We start from the raw sequence: 14,101 nt of genomic DNA, 5'->3' as shown, positions 1-14,101 counted from the left end.
GCAAATGAGAAAGCTTCCACTGGTTGTCTTCAATGGCAGCAAAGCAGCTGAACTGCAGTTCGCCATTTGAAGCTCTCTTTTAAATATCTCCATTGTCTTTCAAAAGTAAGCCTTGAAAATGGAAATGTCAGGCTCAGAAGGCCAATCAATTTTTTAATAGCTCAGGAGGCATAAATGAATGGATTTTCTATATCATTGTTACTGATTAAGTCTATGGAAAGAAGAAAAATTGTTTTTTGTGGACATTTAAAGCAGGGAGAGTGTATTAGTGAATCAATATTATAAGCACATTTTACTCCACCTTAGGCCAGTGATGAGAAACCAGAAAATCCTAACCTTGTTAAATTCCACACCGTGGCAGATAACTGAACCATGCTTGTGTCTTCCTTTCAGGGCTGGGGGGCAGCTATCGATTTCTGGGAAGCCAATATGTTTCTGTATTTACTATCTTTATTTAAAAACAATTACCGGAACTCTGATTATGCCATGGGTTCATTGTGGTTTTGAGTCACTACCATACCAAATTAAATACAATACTCTGCAGGTGAAGCTCTGAGGGTACGAGGCACACGATTACTCCCAGCTCAGACATTATTAAATGCAAGACAGAAATATAAAATGGTTGCTTTAAGAGTCATGAACTGCACAACAAAACCTGAATGTTCTTGAATCAGCCCCTATCTGTCATGCCTCAGTGGCAGACAACATACCTGAATGTCTGTGGAGAATAGAGAATGCTGAGCCCTGTTACTGACTCTGGCCTGGTTTCCAGGAGAAATGGGTATGAACAAAGGAAGCGCCATTTCTATAGTTTTGCACATAATGCAGAGGACGGCTACACCTCCCTTTTCCCTGCAGCAGGATAAGCTACTGGAGGATGCTTTTAGCTCCAACATATAGATAAATGAAATGTTTTGTAGCATGAAGAGCGACCATCTGGATCTCCCTTGAACAGGGCAAATGTAGTGGCAGCTTTTACTTTATCCATGCTATCAAACCATTTTCTTCATGACTGGCACTGGGGTCCCCTGGATTTTTCTTAATTTAGATCACCTCCTCCTTCCGTGATTAGAAACAGTCTCTTTTTACAACGTTTCTGGCATTGTAGTGCTTAAGATACAGATAATGTTAAAAACTTACTTAATGCATCTTTAGCTATTTTTTAATTAATAGTGGCAGTTGAAAACCTCCAAAGGAGTCGCTACCAGCAAGTGGTTGACATACTACTTTTGTTAACTACCGTGCTTGGCCTAAGAGACAGGAGATCAGACAAAGAGTAGTTCAAAGAGAGATGCAACAGATTTCAAGATTTTGGGCCACCTTCTGGTGTCATTAACACAACCTACTGCACTGGATTACAACCTTGTGACTAAATAGGAAAAACGGTGAAATATTTATATTTAAATTAGCTCATTTATGAAAATTAATTCCTCGCTCTGTCAGATTAGCCTAAACTCTCTTCTCCATTTCTTTTAAATAATAAATAGGAAGGCAAGGTTTCAAAAGAAGCATTAATGCAGAAAGATTTTACATCTGCATCTCACTACGTGGCGGTGCACACACATACATTTTGATTTTGCAAATGAATTGTTGGGGGAAAAAATTATTTCATACAGAATTCATGCTGCCAAAGATAAAAATGAGAGGGCGATCAGAAGGAGCCACCCTGATAGATACCAGCAGAAGATCTGGCTGCCTCTTCACTTCCTGGGTCCAAGAACTGCAGTATGCCTGCCTGCCTTGTTTTCTGTTGCCGTTACATGACACTATCATGAATATACAGCGCAAGTGCGTGTTCCTTTCATGTCTATTTAGAATCCATGGTTGGTGAAGACATTCATCTGATGCTCTGCACCTAAAAAGCTCAGAATTAACTTCTTTTCCTAAACCAAAATGATCGTACTTATGTTCTTCAGCTATCTGTGAGCACACCGAAATACTACTTGCTTTTTTTGAGACCATTAAAAAAATCTCCATTTACATCCCAGATATTTCAGTGTGCTTCCCACACCTGACATTTATCAGTCACTTCTCCACATAAGGATGACCTCTCTGAAATTCTCTGCTCATGAAATTAAATAAAGTGGAGAATGAAGAGGGGCAAAACCAAGATACAGTGAGAGACACTAGCTGAAAAAAAAAAAGCATAATGAGAGTGGAGGCAAACAAGATAAATCCATAAAATCCAGATGTCAAAGAGGCAAAACAAATGTCAAATAAAAAAAATGCAGCTTTAGCTGAGCGGAGCAGGAAGGAAATTAGAAACTTCACTAAATACACAAACCTGAGCATTTCCCTTTGGTAAAATATGCAGTATGTGCAAGTGTGTAACAGCCCGTCTTTCTCTTCTGGCACACTGCTTAAACCCTGGTCTTCACAGAAGTCATGAACTTCCACATGCCCACTACGGGGGCATACACTGACTCCAATATAGGAAAAAGAATTTGGCTTTTACCTTGGAACTGATTGACCTGTTGCACTGGATACGGGCTCCGTTGTTGCTGCAGATGCTGCCGAGGCAAATGTGACTGCTGCTGCAACTGCTGAAAATGAATGAGGGCAAGAAAACAGAAGAGAAAAAGATGATTAATTAATTAGTGAGCTGAGAAAGGGGCTGGTGGCAAAAGTACTGCAGCAGAACTGCAGCGTTTCTTATCTAGCAAGCTGTTCTGGAGAGACAAGCAGAGTCATTTGAAGAGTCCTCCTGAGAGCACTTGGGCTACTCAGCACACGGACTCCTTTTGGTTCAAAACGGAATAAGCACTGAGGCTAACATCATCTCTTCTGACTTACAACCACTTCATCTCAACCTCTACAGTGTGAACTTAACTGTCTTCAGGCTGAAAGGAGAAGGAGAGATATGAAATAACTTTGCCCACCTAGGTCTAAGGGCAACTGTAGCCACACCGCCTTTCCTCACCCCAGCCCTGACAAGGTCTAAAGGTTTGTGTTCCTGATACAAGATTTTCTTCCACTTCTGAACTCAAAACACTCAGTTGCAAGGAGTACTGCTCCTTGCCCTGAGCACTGTGGCCTAGGACCGTTGCCGAGCCAAACCAGGGGCAGGCTACTAAGGCACGTTTCCTCTTGTGCTTCAGTGAACAATATTTGGGGAACAGCTGATTGCAAAATGCCTCCTTCCCTTGATCCGGCCCACACTGCTCCTCTGTGGTTATTTTCTATGAATACTCATGCATCTAAAACAGAATCAAGGGCTCATTGTAAAAACAGAGAGTGTGTTTACCAGAGCTTTCAAAGCCCAGGGTATACTCGACTAAGCACTTACTAAAAGGACGTCTGGGTGCTTCATCTGCAGCTGTACAAATACTGTGTCCAAAACCAAGGATGTGTGATGAAGGTAAGAGAACAGCAAAGATGGGAAAGAAGCAAGTACTAATCCCTGTGTTCATATGTATGTGATACAAACCATCAAAAAGATAAAGGGAACCTTGTTAGGCACAAAATACCCAAAATCTAGGAGCCTGAGGACCTTGACTTCATCACTTTTCATCTATGCCAGCGCACTTGACAGCCTCAGCCTTGTGGTTTTTCAACACTTTCAGGCTTTGCCTTCAGCAGCCAAGTCAGTGACTGGCTCTTATGCTTATGCACTTGAATTGGCCTAATCCATGATGGGGGGACGTTACAGCATCCTCACGCTTCTGCACTTGTTCACCCCTGAACCAATTCATGCATCTTTATCCTGAATATTTCTCGGAGCATCCTTTCTGTTCATTAGGAGTGATTTTTTCTATTTCTCAGGAGGACCATGAGAAGAGGGAAAGAAGAGCAGTATTTCTGTGGTTATACAACATGCACAAGTTCTAACACAAATTAAAGCAGACCCCAGGTCTTAAACTGTATTTCCCCCACAAGAGAGGTGAAGCCAAGCTCAAAGCAAGGACTGACCTATCAGCTCATCAGCTAGGTGACGTTAGGGGACTGCAAGTTTAAACTTGGGTATGAACTTACAAGAACTGAACAGTGTGACTTTCCACTGACTTTCTCCTGGGTTGATTTTAAACTATGGCCGCGTTAAACGTGCATAAGACATCACCACTCAGACAGGGTAATTTAACAACTGTATTGCAAAGCCTGAGAGCTCTAGAAGCCAGGTGTCAGGCTCCAAGGCAGCAGCTCCTCACTGCCACTGTGAGAAGTGGCTTTACTGTTCTCCCACTTCAGCCTCTGGTTCCCCTCCTTGATGCTGCATTTCCCTCGTGCTAACAGAATTGCTCATACCACTATGGGATAAACCAGATTAAGGAATGGATCTGAGTAGATACCGAATTTTTTTCTTTGCTAGGTTACTTTTAACCGACATCAATTCTGTGTCCCAGATCACTGCACATAGCTTTTGCCAGTACAAGACAACGGTCAGAGGTATGAGAGAGGACCAGCAACTGTAACGGTAGCAGAGTCTGCCTCTGCCAGAGCCAAGGCACCAGGAGACACCGGGTTGAGAGCTAACTTTTCCCGTACCTAAATTCCCATGCAACTGTCAAGCCCACTGCTAGGAACATGGGTAACATTTGCCAAGCTAATGGTAAAGACTGAGGCAGATGCCTCTTTGATAACCATTGCTGAAATACAATGACAGGAGCCACAGAGAGAGATTTACCAAATGCAGAAGGGAGGGAGGGCCAGCGCTGCGCTGTCCCTCATGCCGGCGAGCGCGGTGGTGCCCAAGACAAGCAGATACGGTACCTGCTCTGCCAGGATCTGTTGCTGCTGCTGCCTTTGCTCTCTTAGAAACTGTTGTTTCTGCTGCTCTATCACGTGGAGCTGGGCTCTCTGCTCGATCAGCATCTGCTTCATGATGGCCGCTTGAGGTTGGTTTCCCAGGAAGGCCCCGCCAGAGCTCGTGCCCGTGCCCACGCTGCTGGAGCCCGGTGGGACCGAAGGCTGCATAGGCCCCGTGGTCCGAGACAGTCCCACCTGATGCTGCTCCTGTGCAAAGAGAGAGAGGCGGCCTTGTTACTCGGGGCGCTCCCTGGGCAAGGGAAATTACAGCTCCTTAGCAAGAAGCATTGAGCCTGTGGGTGAAGACTGGAGCTTGAAGAAAGTAAAAGTCCTCAGAAAGGTGCTCGTGGCCTGTGACCAAGTCCCGGGCTGTTCCCTACGGGGACCAGGTTCCTCTTCTCTCCCCGAGTTCAAAGACCCCACAGATAAAGTAAAAGCACTTTACAATTCATTAATAATAAAATAATAAAGTTGCATACTAGGTTTATTTTCATTCAGGATACATAACTTCAGAGTAATGTTTTCCTAAACTTTTCCTCCCTCATCATGGAGACAAGAAATGTATTTTCTTCCCAATTCCCTTTCTCCATAATGGCAGTTTCACACAGTCCTCAAGGAGCTGAGGTTTTAGGCACACAGAACCAATAGCAGGAGCTGGCAGCATTAATGCCCCATTATATTCCACCGGAATCTCAGGATTTAACCACAAGATGTGTTTATTTAAGACTTCCATCCCGCAGCAGCAGACCAAAAGCACGTATCTGAAAGGATGCGGGGCACGGGATGCCCCGGCCACCTTCTCCTAAACCCACCCTGCTTTCTCTTCACGTTTCTAATCCAATTTGCTGCCTTTCAGCGCTGGGGAAAAACAAAAACAAAAAACAAACAAACAAACAAAAAAACCCAAACAAACAAACACCAAAAAAAACTAAGAAGAAGCATAGAAGAAGAGATTTACCGGGGGGTAAATCTCAAAACCCCCTCCCTCCGCCGGCTCGCCCTCCCACCGGGCGCCAGCCGGGGGGGCTGCAAGGGGCCGGGGGGCTGCAAGGGGCCGGGGGGGCTGCAAGGGGCCGGGGGGGTCCCCCCCTTCCCCCTCCCCCAGCACCCCGCGGTCCCGGGGGGGTCCCGGTTCCCCGGCGCTGCCGCCGGCAGGTGTCACTGCCCGCCCGCCGCCCGGCCTCTCCCCGGGGCGTCTTAAAATCATCTGTGTCCCCCCCTCCTGCCCAGGCTGCGGCGGGGCGGTGGGTCCCTCCGACACCCCCCCAGGTACTCCTCGGTGTAGAAGAGCTGAAGGATTTTCCCTCCCGCCTGCCTCCCCCGGGCCAGTACCCGAGCGCCTCGCAGCCACAGCATCGCTGCTCGGCGTCCCGGAGGAGCAGCCGCAGCGGGGACTGGCCCTGGGTCACGGCTCGCAGCCCGTGCTCGGCCCGCGTGGGAGCCCCACGGCTGGCACCCCTCGCCGTGGGGCCGGCTTGGGCACCGCCCCCCCCCCCCCCCCCAGCGCTTCATCAGCGCCCGGCGCTCAGCACCCCGGCCTGGTGAGGGAGAGATGAGTGATGCTGCTGTTACCTCAGGCTGGCTTCCCGTCAGACTTAAAAATGGTCAAGAATTGCTCCGTGGGGCAGGACCACCTTTTATCAGGCCTTGGCAAAGCCACCAGCACGTCCCGGCTTGGGGCGATACCAGTGCTCTGCACCTCTGCCAGCCTAAGCGAGCCAGAGCAAGCTCCGCAGAGAGCTGCTTTATTGGCAGGATCAGCCTTAACATTTGCTGGTTAGAATCTCCTGAGCTGTTTTACAGAGATGGGTACTCATTCAAAAACACTGGCTTGATGGAAAGGACCTATATATCACTTTAGGATCCTTTGTGCAAAGCATGCCAGGGTGAGGTTTAGATTAATCTGCTTCACTGATGGTTTGAGTTATGTCAATCACTGTGTGATTGAGAATAGACAGAAAAGTAATCTTGTGACACCCACCCCAACCCAGTCAATGAATGGGTTAAAATCAATCCTTGAGTGTAGCTTGGGAAATTTGGACCAGCCTTTCTGCACGAAGGTCAGGTTTTCAAGGACCCTTCTGAGGAAATAACAAGAAAATACAATTTGTCCACATCTCTGCTTTGCACAGATATTCCCTGAAGGGCTCTCTGCCGAAAGGCAGCTCTCCAATATTTAGGCTTTTTCTCTTTTTTAACATCTGCCCTGGTTCGAAAGTTCCCTCCCCACTCCTCTTCCCACTTCTCCCCTGGTCCCGTCTCCCACTGCATTTTACAACCTGAGGGCTGCGGGGGCTGCCCCCGGCCGGGGTCAGGGCAGTGTACCCACGAGCTGTCCCTCAGCCGAATTCACCCCAGCCACGGAGCTCCCGCTTTCTTTGCTTTGGGGGACACACAGATATCGGCAGAGCTGACGGTAAAGGCTTTTTCCTACCACCCCCTTGGCCCTCCCCCGACTTCTGATGAAGTCATCAAGCCACAGATTGCATAACTGATGCACAGGACTATCTTGTGTTATACTGGGAGATGGGCCAACTGCTTCCATTTATAGACAAAAGCAATGCCACGCTGCCAAATAATGGAGCCTTTGCTGCAGCCGCTACAAGGAAAAAGAAAAGTGGGGGGGGGGGGGGGAGGAAAAACCCGGGAACCAAAGGGCATGCTGTGAAGTGACATCACTTGGAGCTTCCTCCGGCGAGCCGCAGCGCACAGCTGCCTCTGGGGCTCCAGCCCAAGTCCTTGCTGAATCGCCTTCAAAACAGTCTTACTACAGAACTACTGTCCTGGCTCTTACGCACGCACGGCTACAGTCGAGGGACACACTCGCCCCATGGAGTGTCGCAGAAGGCACTCTGCTCCGTATCGTATTACGTTATAAGTTAATTCCAGAGTTTAAAAGGAAGAAAGCTTTGAAAGGAGCCCCGCCAGCTGACATGAGCCCTGTGCACTGTGCAGCAGCTGGAGGAAACATGAAGATTAGCACAAAGGTGTTATTTCCACCGTTGTGTGTTTAGCCATTTCGAGCTACAAGAGTTTACCTACTCATCGTGAAAACTTCCTCTTTCCAGTTCTAATAACAGGTTTAAGGCCAGGCCTTCTTCATCAAGGCAGAACACCACTCTCCTGCCTGGAATATTTCTTCTCCTTTCCATTTTTTTTGGCGAAAGCTCTTCCCAACCAATGATGAAAGGCCCCGCTGGCATCACCGGGTGCAGCCCTGGGTTGCGTGTCCTGAAAACAGGAGCACAGCCCGGGCAAAAGGTCTCCGCAGGCAGGAAAATGCTCCCCAGCACCTGGGAGCAGAGCTCTTTACCGAGAGCACCCCTGCAGCCCGGCGCTGCTGCTGTTAACCCCCGAGGCGGGGGTTGTACGCCCCTGCCCAGCCCTGGCAGCGGCGTGGGGCCGCGTGGGCTCCTGGTCATGGGTGTGCACCCCCAGCCTCCTTCCACGGTTCCCTCCGGAGGTCCTGCACGGAGATGAAACCTGAAAGTGGGCTGGGGGGCACACACGTGTGGCTGGGCACTGGTGATGAGCGAAGTGGCGCTGGGCTCCCCACGGCTGCCTCTTACAAGCCATGCCTGCTCCAGGCCCACCGCAGGAGCCAAGCAACGAGTCAAGCAACTCGGGCTAAGTGCAGCACTTACACAGCTACCGAGCTTCAAAACCAAACGAATCCGAGCTTCACCGACAATGCTCTCTGCTCCTGCGCTGCCTGCCAGCTCCCTCACCCTCCTACTGCACCCTAAGCCTTCCTGCCCTTAGACCTCCTGCTCCTCCTCCTCCTTTCTTGCTGTCCCTTTCTCCTTCCTACACCCTCTGCCCTGCCTCTGCGTTTTCTTTTCTCCACCAACCGGCACTGCTGCCTCCTCACTCCCCAGACATCGGCGCCCTGGCTAAGCAGCTCTAGCTGCACATCGCCTCCGCAGCTGACAGGGCTGGTACCCGGCGGCCGGTGCCCACAGCCTGACTCACCCCGTGACTCAGGCTGCCACCGCTCCGGGGGGGGCCCCCGCAGCAAGGGGACAACCCAACCCCTTCCCCCGGGCCCTGGGCACGTGCATGCAGGGGTGCCCTGTGCAGGTGTAGGCAGGTAGCCCCTGAGAGGAGTGACAAGATACCCTGGGATGGGAAACACATGGTGTATTCTCAGCCCATTACACCTGGGGAGACGGTACAGCGTCACTTCTGATTTTTCACCCTGGCTCCTTTCAATGACACCCAAAGCCACTGTGTGCTACTCACAGGCTGCAAACAGCTTTCTCGTGGTAACGGTGGCTGGTGCAGAGTTACACACGCTCCATCTGCTCGCCGAGGGGCAGGCAAAGCCAAGAGGCCAGTTACGTGAGGGGGGATGATGCCAAGGGCCCTTCCCCTGACTGGACTGTGCCTCAGAGCGAGTTCCAACGCAAGCACTGGCCCTGGCTAAGCCTCCTGGGGACCCTGCCGGGACCCCTCCTGCCTTCGCATCCTCAGCAACCTGCTTTTAAAACAGCCCAGGGACAGAATTGAGCACTCGGCCCCTGGGAGCAAACCTGGGTATTGAAAAAGCCAAGCTGCTGGTCACAGAGCTAAAAAAGAGCCGAAATTTCCAAATGGTCTGCATAACATGTCTGCACAGGTTTGTATAGCTGCAGAGCACCCAGCAAGGTGAACTTTTGTAGGGATCTGGCTGCTTAGTTAAAGCCAGCGTGGGAGTTGCTGTCTGTTGATGACTGGATCCTTAGTTAAGCAATAAAAGCATGAATCCTGTGTCCTCCCGGTGTATCTCCAGGGATCTCCTGGAGCGAGCAGATCATCCACGGGAGTTCAGGGGTGATGTGTATGCCTGTATGTACAGTTACGCACATTAAACAAAAGTGACTTTCAAGAACAGAACAAAGGGGAGTGGAAAAGGTATCTTCCTCTTTGTCTCAAATCTTATATGCCTCATCCTTATCACGCAGCGGTTCATTCCTGCCATATATCATTCTGTCTCCCAACTACAGCTAAAAGCAATCAAGGAATTTTCTTTCAGAAGAAGCAGAACGACCACCAGCGGGTGCCCCGAGAGCTGGGCAGCTGGGTGCAGGTAAGAGCAGGGAGGGACTGGCCAAACCATGGGCCCTCCATGCACTGCCTCATGCTCAGAGCCTTTGGACATGGCGAGCTGGCTCGGCTCCGGCAGAAGGCTGGGGGGGCAGAGCAGGACCCCAGGGAGAAGGGGGCTGTTCCAGGCAGAAAGCGATGGAGGATGGGTATTCCACATCTGGGAACAAAGCGTTTCCCAAAAAGCTGAGGGAAGCTGGCACTTGAAAGAGGGGTCTTGATGTGCAAAACGAACAATCAGACAGGAGCTCGCTGTGCCGTTCTGTGGCATGTGAACTAATGCAATCCTTGAGTATACAAAGAGCAGAAGAGCAAATAGAAGCCAGGAGGTGGCTTATCCTGCATACTGCATTAGAAGAATGATACTAGAAAAACGTATACAATCAGATGTCTACGTTTTAGAGTCAGAACAGAAAAAGAAGACACAGAAATGATTTGACGAAGAAAGTGTCTGCCAGTGAGTGACTTAGAGAGTTCAATCCATTTAGTTTACCACAAAGAAAACTGAGAGATGCTTTGACCATGGTGTATAAAAATACCTTAATGAGAGAAGAAATCCTTTAAAGAGTTCTTTTATCCAGTGAAGAAGGCAAAACCAGATACAAGGGCTGGAAGCTGAAGACAGATTCATATCAGAAAGAAGAATCAAATTTTTACGCTATGATTTCATTACCCATCAGAAATGGCAGATCTCCACGTTCTGATGTTTTCAAGGATGACAGCCTTTCTGGATAAACACAACCGAGCGGTGGGACTGGATGGCCTGCGATGTACAAGACAGAACAGCACTGTCTGCCCTTACCTCTGCCGGGCTCTGGGCTGCTGCTCCCGGGCCCCCGGCGCTCCCGCACCTCGCTGCTGCCGGGCACGGCCCCGTTGCCCGGGGCTCTTAGGTACTGCGTGCGTGTGTGCATGTGTCTCTGTACGTGCCTACATAGGTTGAAAAAGAGGGTCTTCAACCTATTACTGGGATCAAAAATATTACTCCATTTCCATATACTATGGCACAGTAAAACATAATTTCTACCCAGTGTTTTCAGAGCAGCCTGAAAGCACATTCCTATATACCCCCGGAAATATTTCTATTAAATTCCTTGTAATGTTGTTACTTATTGTGTCAGGCAGGGATCTTAATCCCCCTCACTAAATCAGGCTGCCAAGAGCAAAGCCACCTTTCGCAGAATGGTACCATCTGACAGACTAAGGGAATTACAAATCCATCTATTTCAGACCTTTTTCTTTTTTTTCTTTTTTTTTTTTTTTTTTTTTTGCCAGCGTAGAGGGCGAAGGGATGGAATATGCTGGTTTACAACTCCGACTCTGGCAGCAGGCTCTGCAGAGCAGATTGCTTCACCTTATTTCCTCTGTCATCCAGTCTCAAGGAGGGGCTACAAACCTCTCCTCTCTCCCCGGGCCCCCGGTTGCCATGGTCTTTCATATAGTATCTGAGCGAACAAGATCCTCTGACGTTTGACATCAGACCTCTGCATGCAGCCAATTTGTTTTCCTTTCACCTCCCTTCGCCTGCACTGCTCCTCCCCATGTTTTCGATACAGTTTATTCTTTCCACAGAACAAACAGGATCTGTCAGACTATTACTTCTGTGTATTTTTGTTTGTTCATCAGAGGGACTAATTTCTTCATTTCAGGTGACAAAGTAGATAACAAAGGGTTCTAAAATGAGCAAATGTTTTTCTAATGCCATTTAAGAGCTAAAGACTCCCAGAAGTTCACCTCGAGGAAGGCAAGGCAGAAGGGGTTGACATTTTACCGGTTGGCTCCAGAAGCCCTGCCTCCCCACGCACCCACTCCTGCTTCAGTGCAGTGGTTTGACTCCACAAATCCTGAGCACCAATGGTGGGATTCAGAAACGCAGTGTTTCAACAAAATCCAATTGAACTTCAACGAGTGTAATTAAAACAGGCTCATTTCCTCTTTTACAAAGAACAACTCTGGTGTTTTCTCCCCTCCCCCAAGAAAGAAACCTTTGCAGGGGAAATCGCTCTTGCTTTTCAGTTTGTTTATCCCCAGTTTCACCAGCTAGTTCCAAGGTCCGGAGCGTAACGATATAATGGTTGGGTTTGTGCACTGAGGGAGAAGCGTTCATTTATCTCAAATAACTAGTTTCCTTGTAATTGCAATTTTTTATCGGTCTTACTCTTTTTACGAGAAAAAAAAGCATCAGCCCAAAGTAAACCCAAAACAGCCTCTTTACATACCTGTCAAAAAAAGGGAGAAATAAGTATACAAATATAAAAACAGTTGTGAAGTGTAAAATTAAGATGAGCTCTTCTTATTTGCTCTAATGAGTTACAAGTCCTGGCTCCAGCAAAGCCTCTTGCAAGGTTATGGCTCTCACCCAGTACCTGCTTGGTCACCTATGGGACGTGACCCTCGCGGTGCTGGGCAAGTCCCCACGGATGTGCCCCGCACATGCTGTGTATGGCAGGGGCTCGTGACTGTGCTACCAGCCGGCCCGGAGGAGCTGAGACCTGAGCAGGCACAGAGCCCCTGAGACTCTGGCAGCTCTGCGAGGCAGCCGGGGCAGCTCCTGATGCTCCCAGCCAGCCCCTGCAACGGGAATGAATCCTCCCGCTCTGCAATCTCACATCCTCTCGAGCCGTTTGCACCAGTGTTCATGGTCCAGTGAAATGGAATTTTACATCATTTTCCTGCAGGAGTGAATTAATGGGGTTAATCAAGGCATTAATTTGACCCGCAGAGGGAACGGCTGCACAGACAAGTTTCTGTGAGGCAAGACCGGGTGTGGTTTCACAGCGCATCGGTTACTCCCACGCAGGGCTCCCGCCCCGTGAGGAGGAGGGAGCAGCCCCCTGGCACGAGCATCTCGGGGGCTGCCGATGGGCCGCAACGCCAGCCCCGAACTGGCCTCTTGGCACCGTTGCTGCAGCCCTGCTCTCCCAACGCCTGCCCACAGCCGCCGCACCGAATGCCGAGCTCCGGCCCCCCAGCAGGGCTGGCGGCGGGGAGGGAAGCAGGGCGAGGATTTGAAGAAACGCCGGAGTGCCCAACCTTATACTTTGTGTGCATTACGAAGGCTGTAATTACTCCCCTCAAAGACTGCTGCATTGAAGCTGTGCCATCCTGGCATTTCAGAGTGCGCCCCACCACTCTGGAAGCAGGCAGCAACCTTCGGGGAGCAAAAGGCAGGAGGCGAGAGTTGAAAAGCCAGCCCACGCAGTAAGCTTTCCCACACCCTGTCCCCGCTGCCTTCTACTGCTGGCAGAGCCGAGGAGATTCAAAAGTACAAATCAGGCCACTCCGGAGGAGCTGCAACTGCCCTCTCGGTGCCAGCTTGGCCCCATCTTGTCAAATTCCCTGGGGCTTCGGAAGCTGGTCTGGGAGCAAAGCGGAGTGAGAACGGAGCTCACGGAAGCAGCTGGACCCTGTTAGAAATTCTTCTGCTAAAGGTTTTAGCTTTAATCAATGCCCTGTTTGAGCCCATCCTAGAGCAGGAGGGAGGAAAGCTAATGTGAAGTGTAAGGATAATCACGGCTAGAGAGCCCCCGGGAAGGGGGAGAGAAGAAAAATGGAAGATGAAAGCAGGCAAATGGTTTAAACAAACAGTCACATAGGGCCAATGAAAAGGGGGAACAGAGGGAAAATGACACAATAAAAATAAATGCTATAAGAGAAAGAAAAGCTTCTAGCACACACAGGGCAAAATGTGGGGCCTGGAAAAAGCAAAAAGTATGAGGAAAAGATGCTCTAATGGATCTCTCTAGCAGCAAACACTAACCCATTACCAGGCAGCCCCTTTCCTTCTAATGGCCCAAGCCTGTACCACATTATCACCTTGTACCCCATGGAGCTTGCCGGTTGTTGAGGTATTTCACAGAGCCTGGCTCTAGCTCACGCCTGGCAGAAGCTGCCTGAAGTCTCCTGCGGATGATTGCAGAGATTTTTTGTTTTGTTTTGTTTTTTACCCTAGGTGAAATTTTGTTAAATTTCCCCTTGGTTATTTTGTTTGAGCATAAACAAAAGGTATTTTTCACACTTAAGGGCGTTTTTCAGATCCTTTTCTCTGTGCTGTGATAAATGAAATCCCTTTCATTTTTAGAAATTCAAACTTGGCACTTGTGTTGCTCCTCAGCAAGCAGCATGTAATTTGCCAAGCCTGAAAGAATCCTGGCTGAGAAATAAACACAGTGGGCCATATGCTCTCCTTCCCATATGCAGAAGGCACCTTACCTCAAAAATTGGGAAGAGGCTGCAATCGCCCCATGTCATTGCTTCTGCCAAGGCAAAAAAA

General features: G+C 49.3%; 1 protein-coding gene across 2 annotated transcripts in view; it reads right to left on the bottom strand.

The window, feature by feature from the left end:
- MAML3 (mastermind like transcriptional coactivator 3) overlaps positions 1-14,101 on the bottom strand; it is a 248,650-nt gene that overhangs the window by 4,394 nt on the left and 230,155 nt on the right. The window contains exons 3-4 of one of the 2 annotated variants that reach the window (XM_032997696.2): positions 4,708-4,950; positions 2,456-2,543 (exon numbers count right to left, since the gene is read on the bottom strand). In XM_032997696.2, coding sequence (XP_032853587.1) covers positions 2,456-2,543; positions 4,708-4,950 — 331 coding nt within the window. The remainder of the gene's footprint in view (positions 1-2,455; positions 2,544-4,707; positions 4,951-14,101) is intronic. The other variant, XM_032997697.2, reaches the window with a different exon arrangement.

Source organism: Tyto alba, unplaced genomic scaffold, assembly GCF_018691265.1.
Source record: "Tyto alba isolate M040663 unplaced genomic scaffold, T.alba_DEE_v4.0 Super-Scaffold_23, whole genome shotgun sequence".
Taxonomy (NCBI): domain Eukaryota; kingdom Metazoa; phylum Chordata; class Aves; order Strigiformes; family Tytonidae; genus Tyto; species Tyto alba.
The sequence above is the reverse complement of the archived record's forward strand: the minus strand, read 5'-3'. Positions and strand labels throughout refer to the sequence as shown.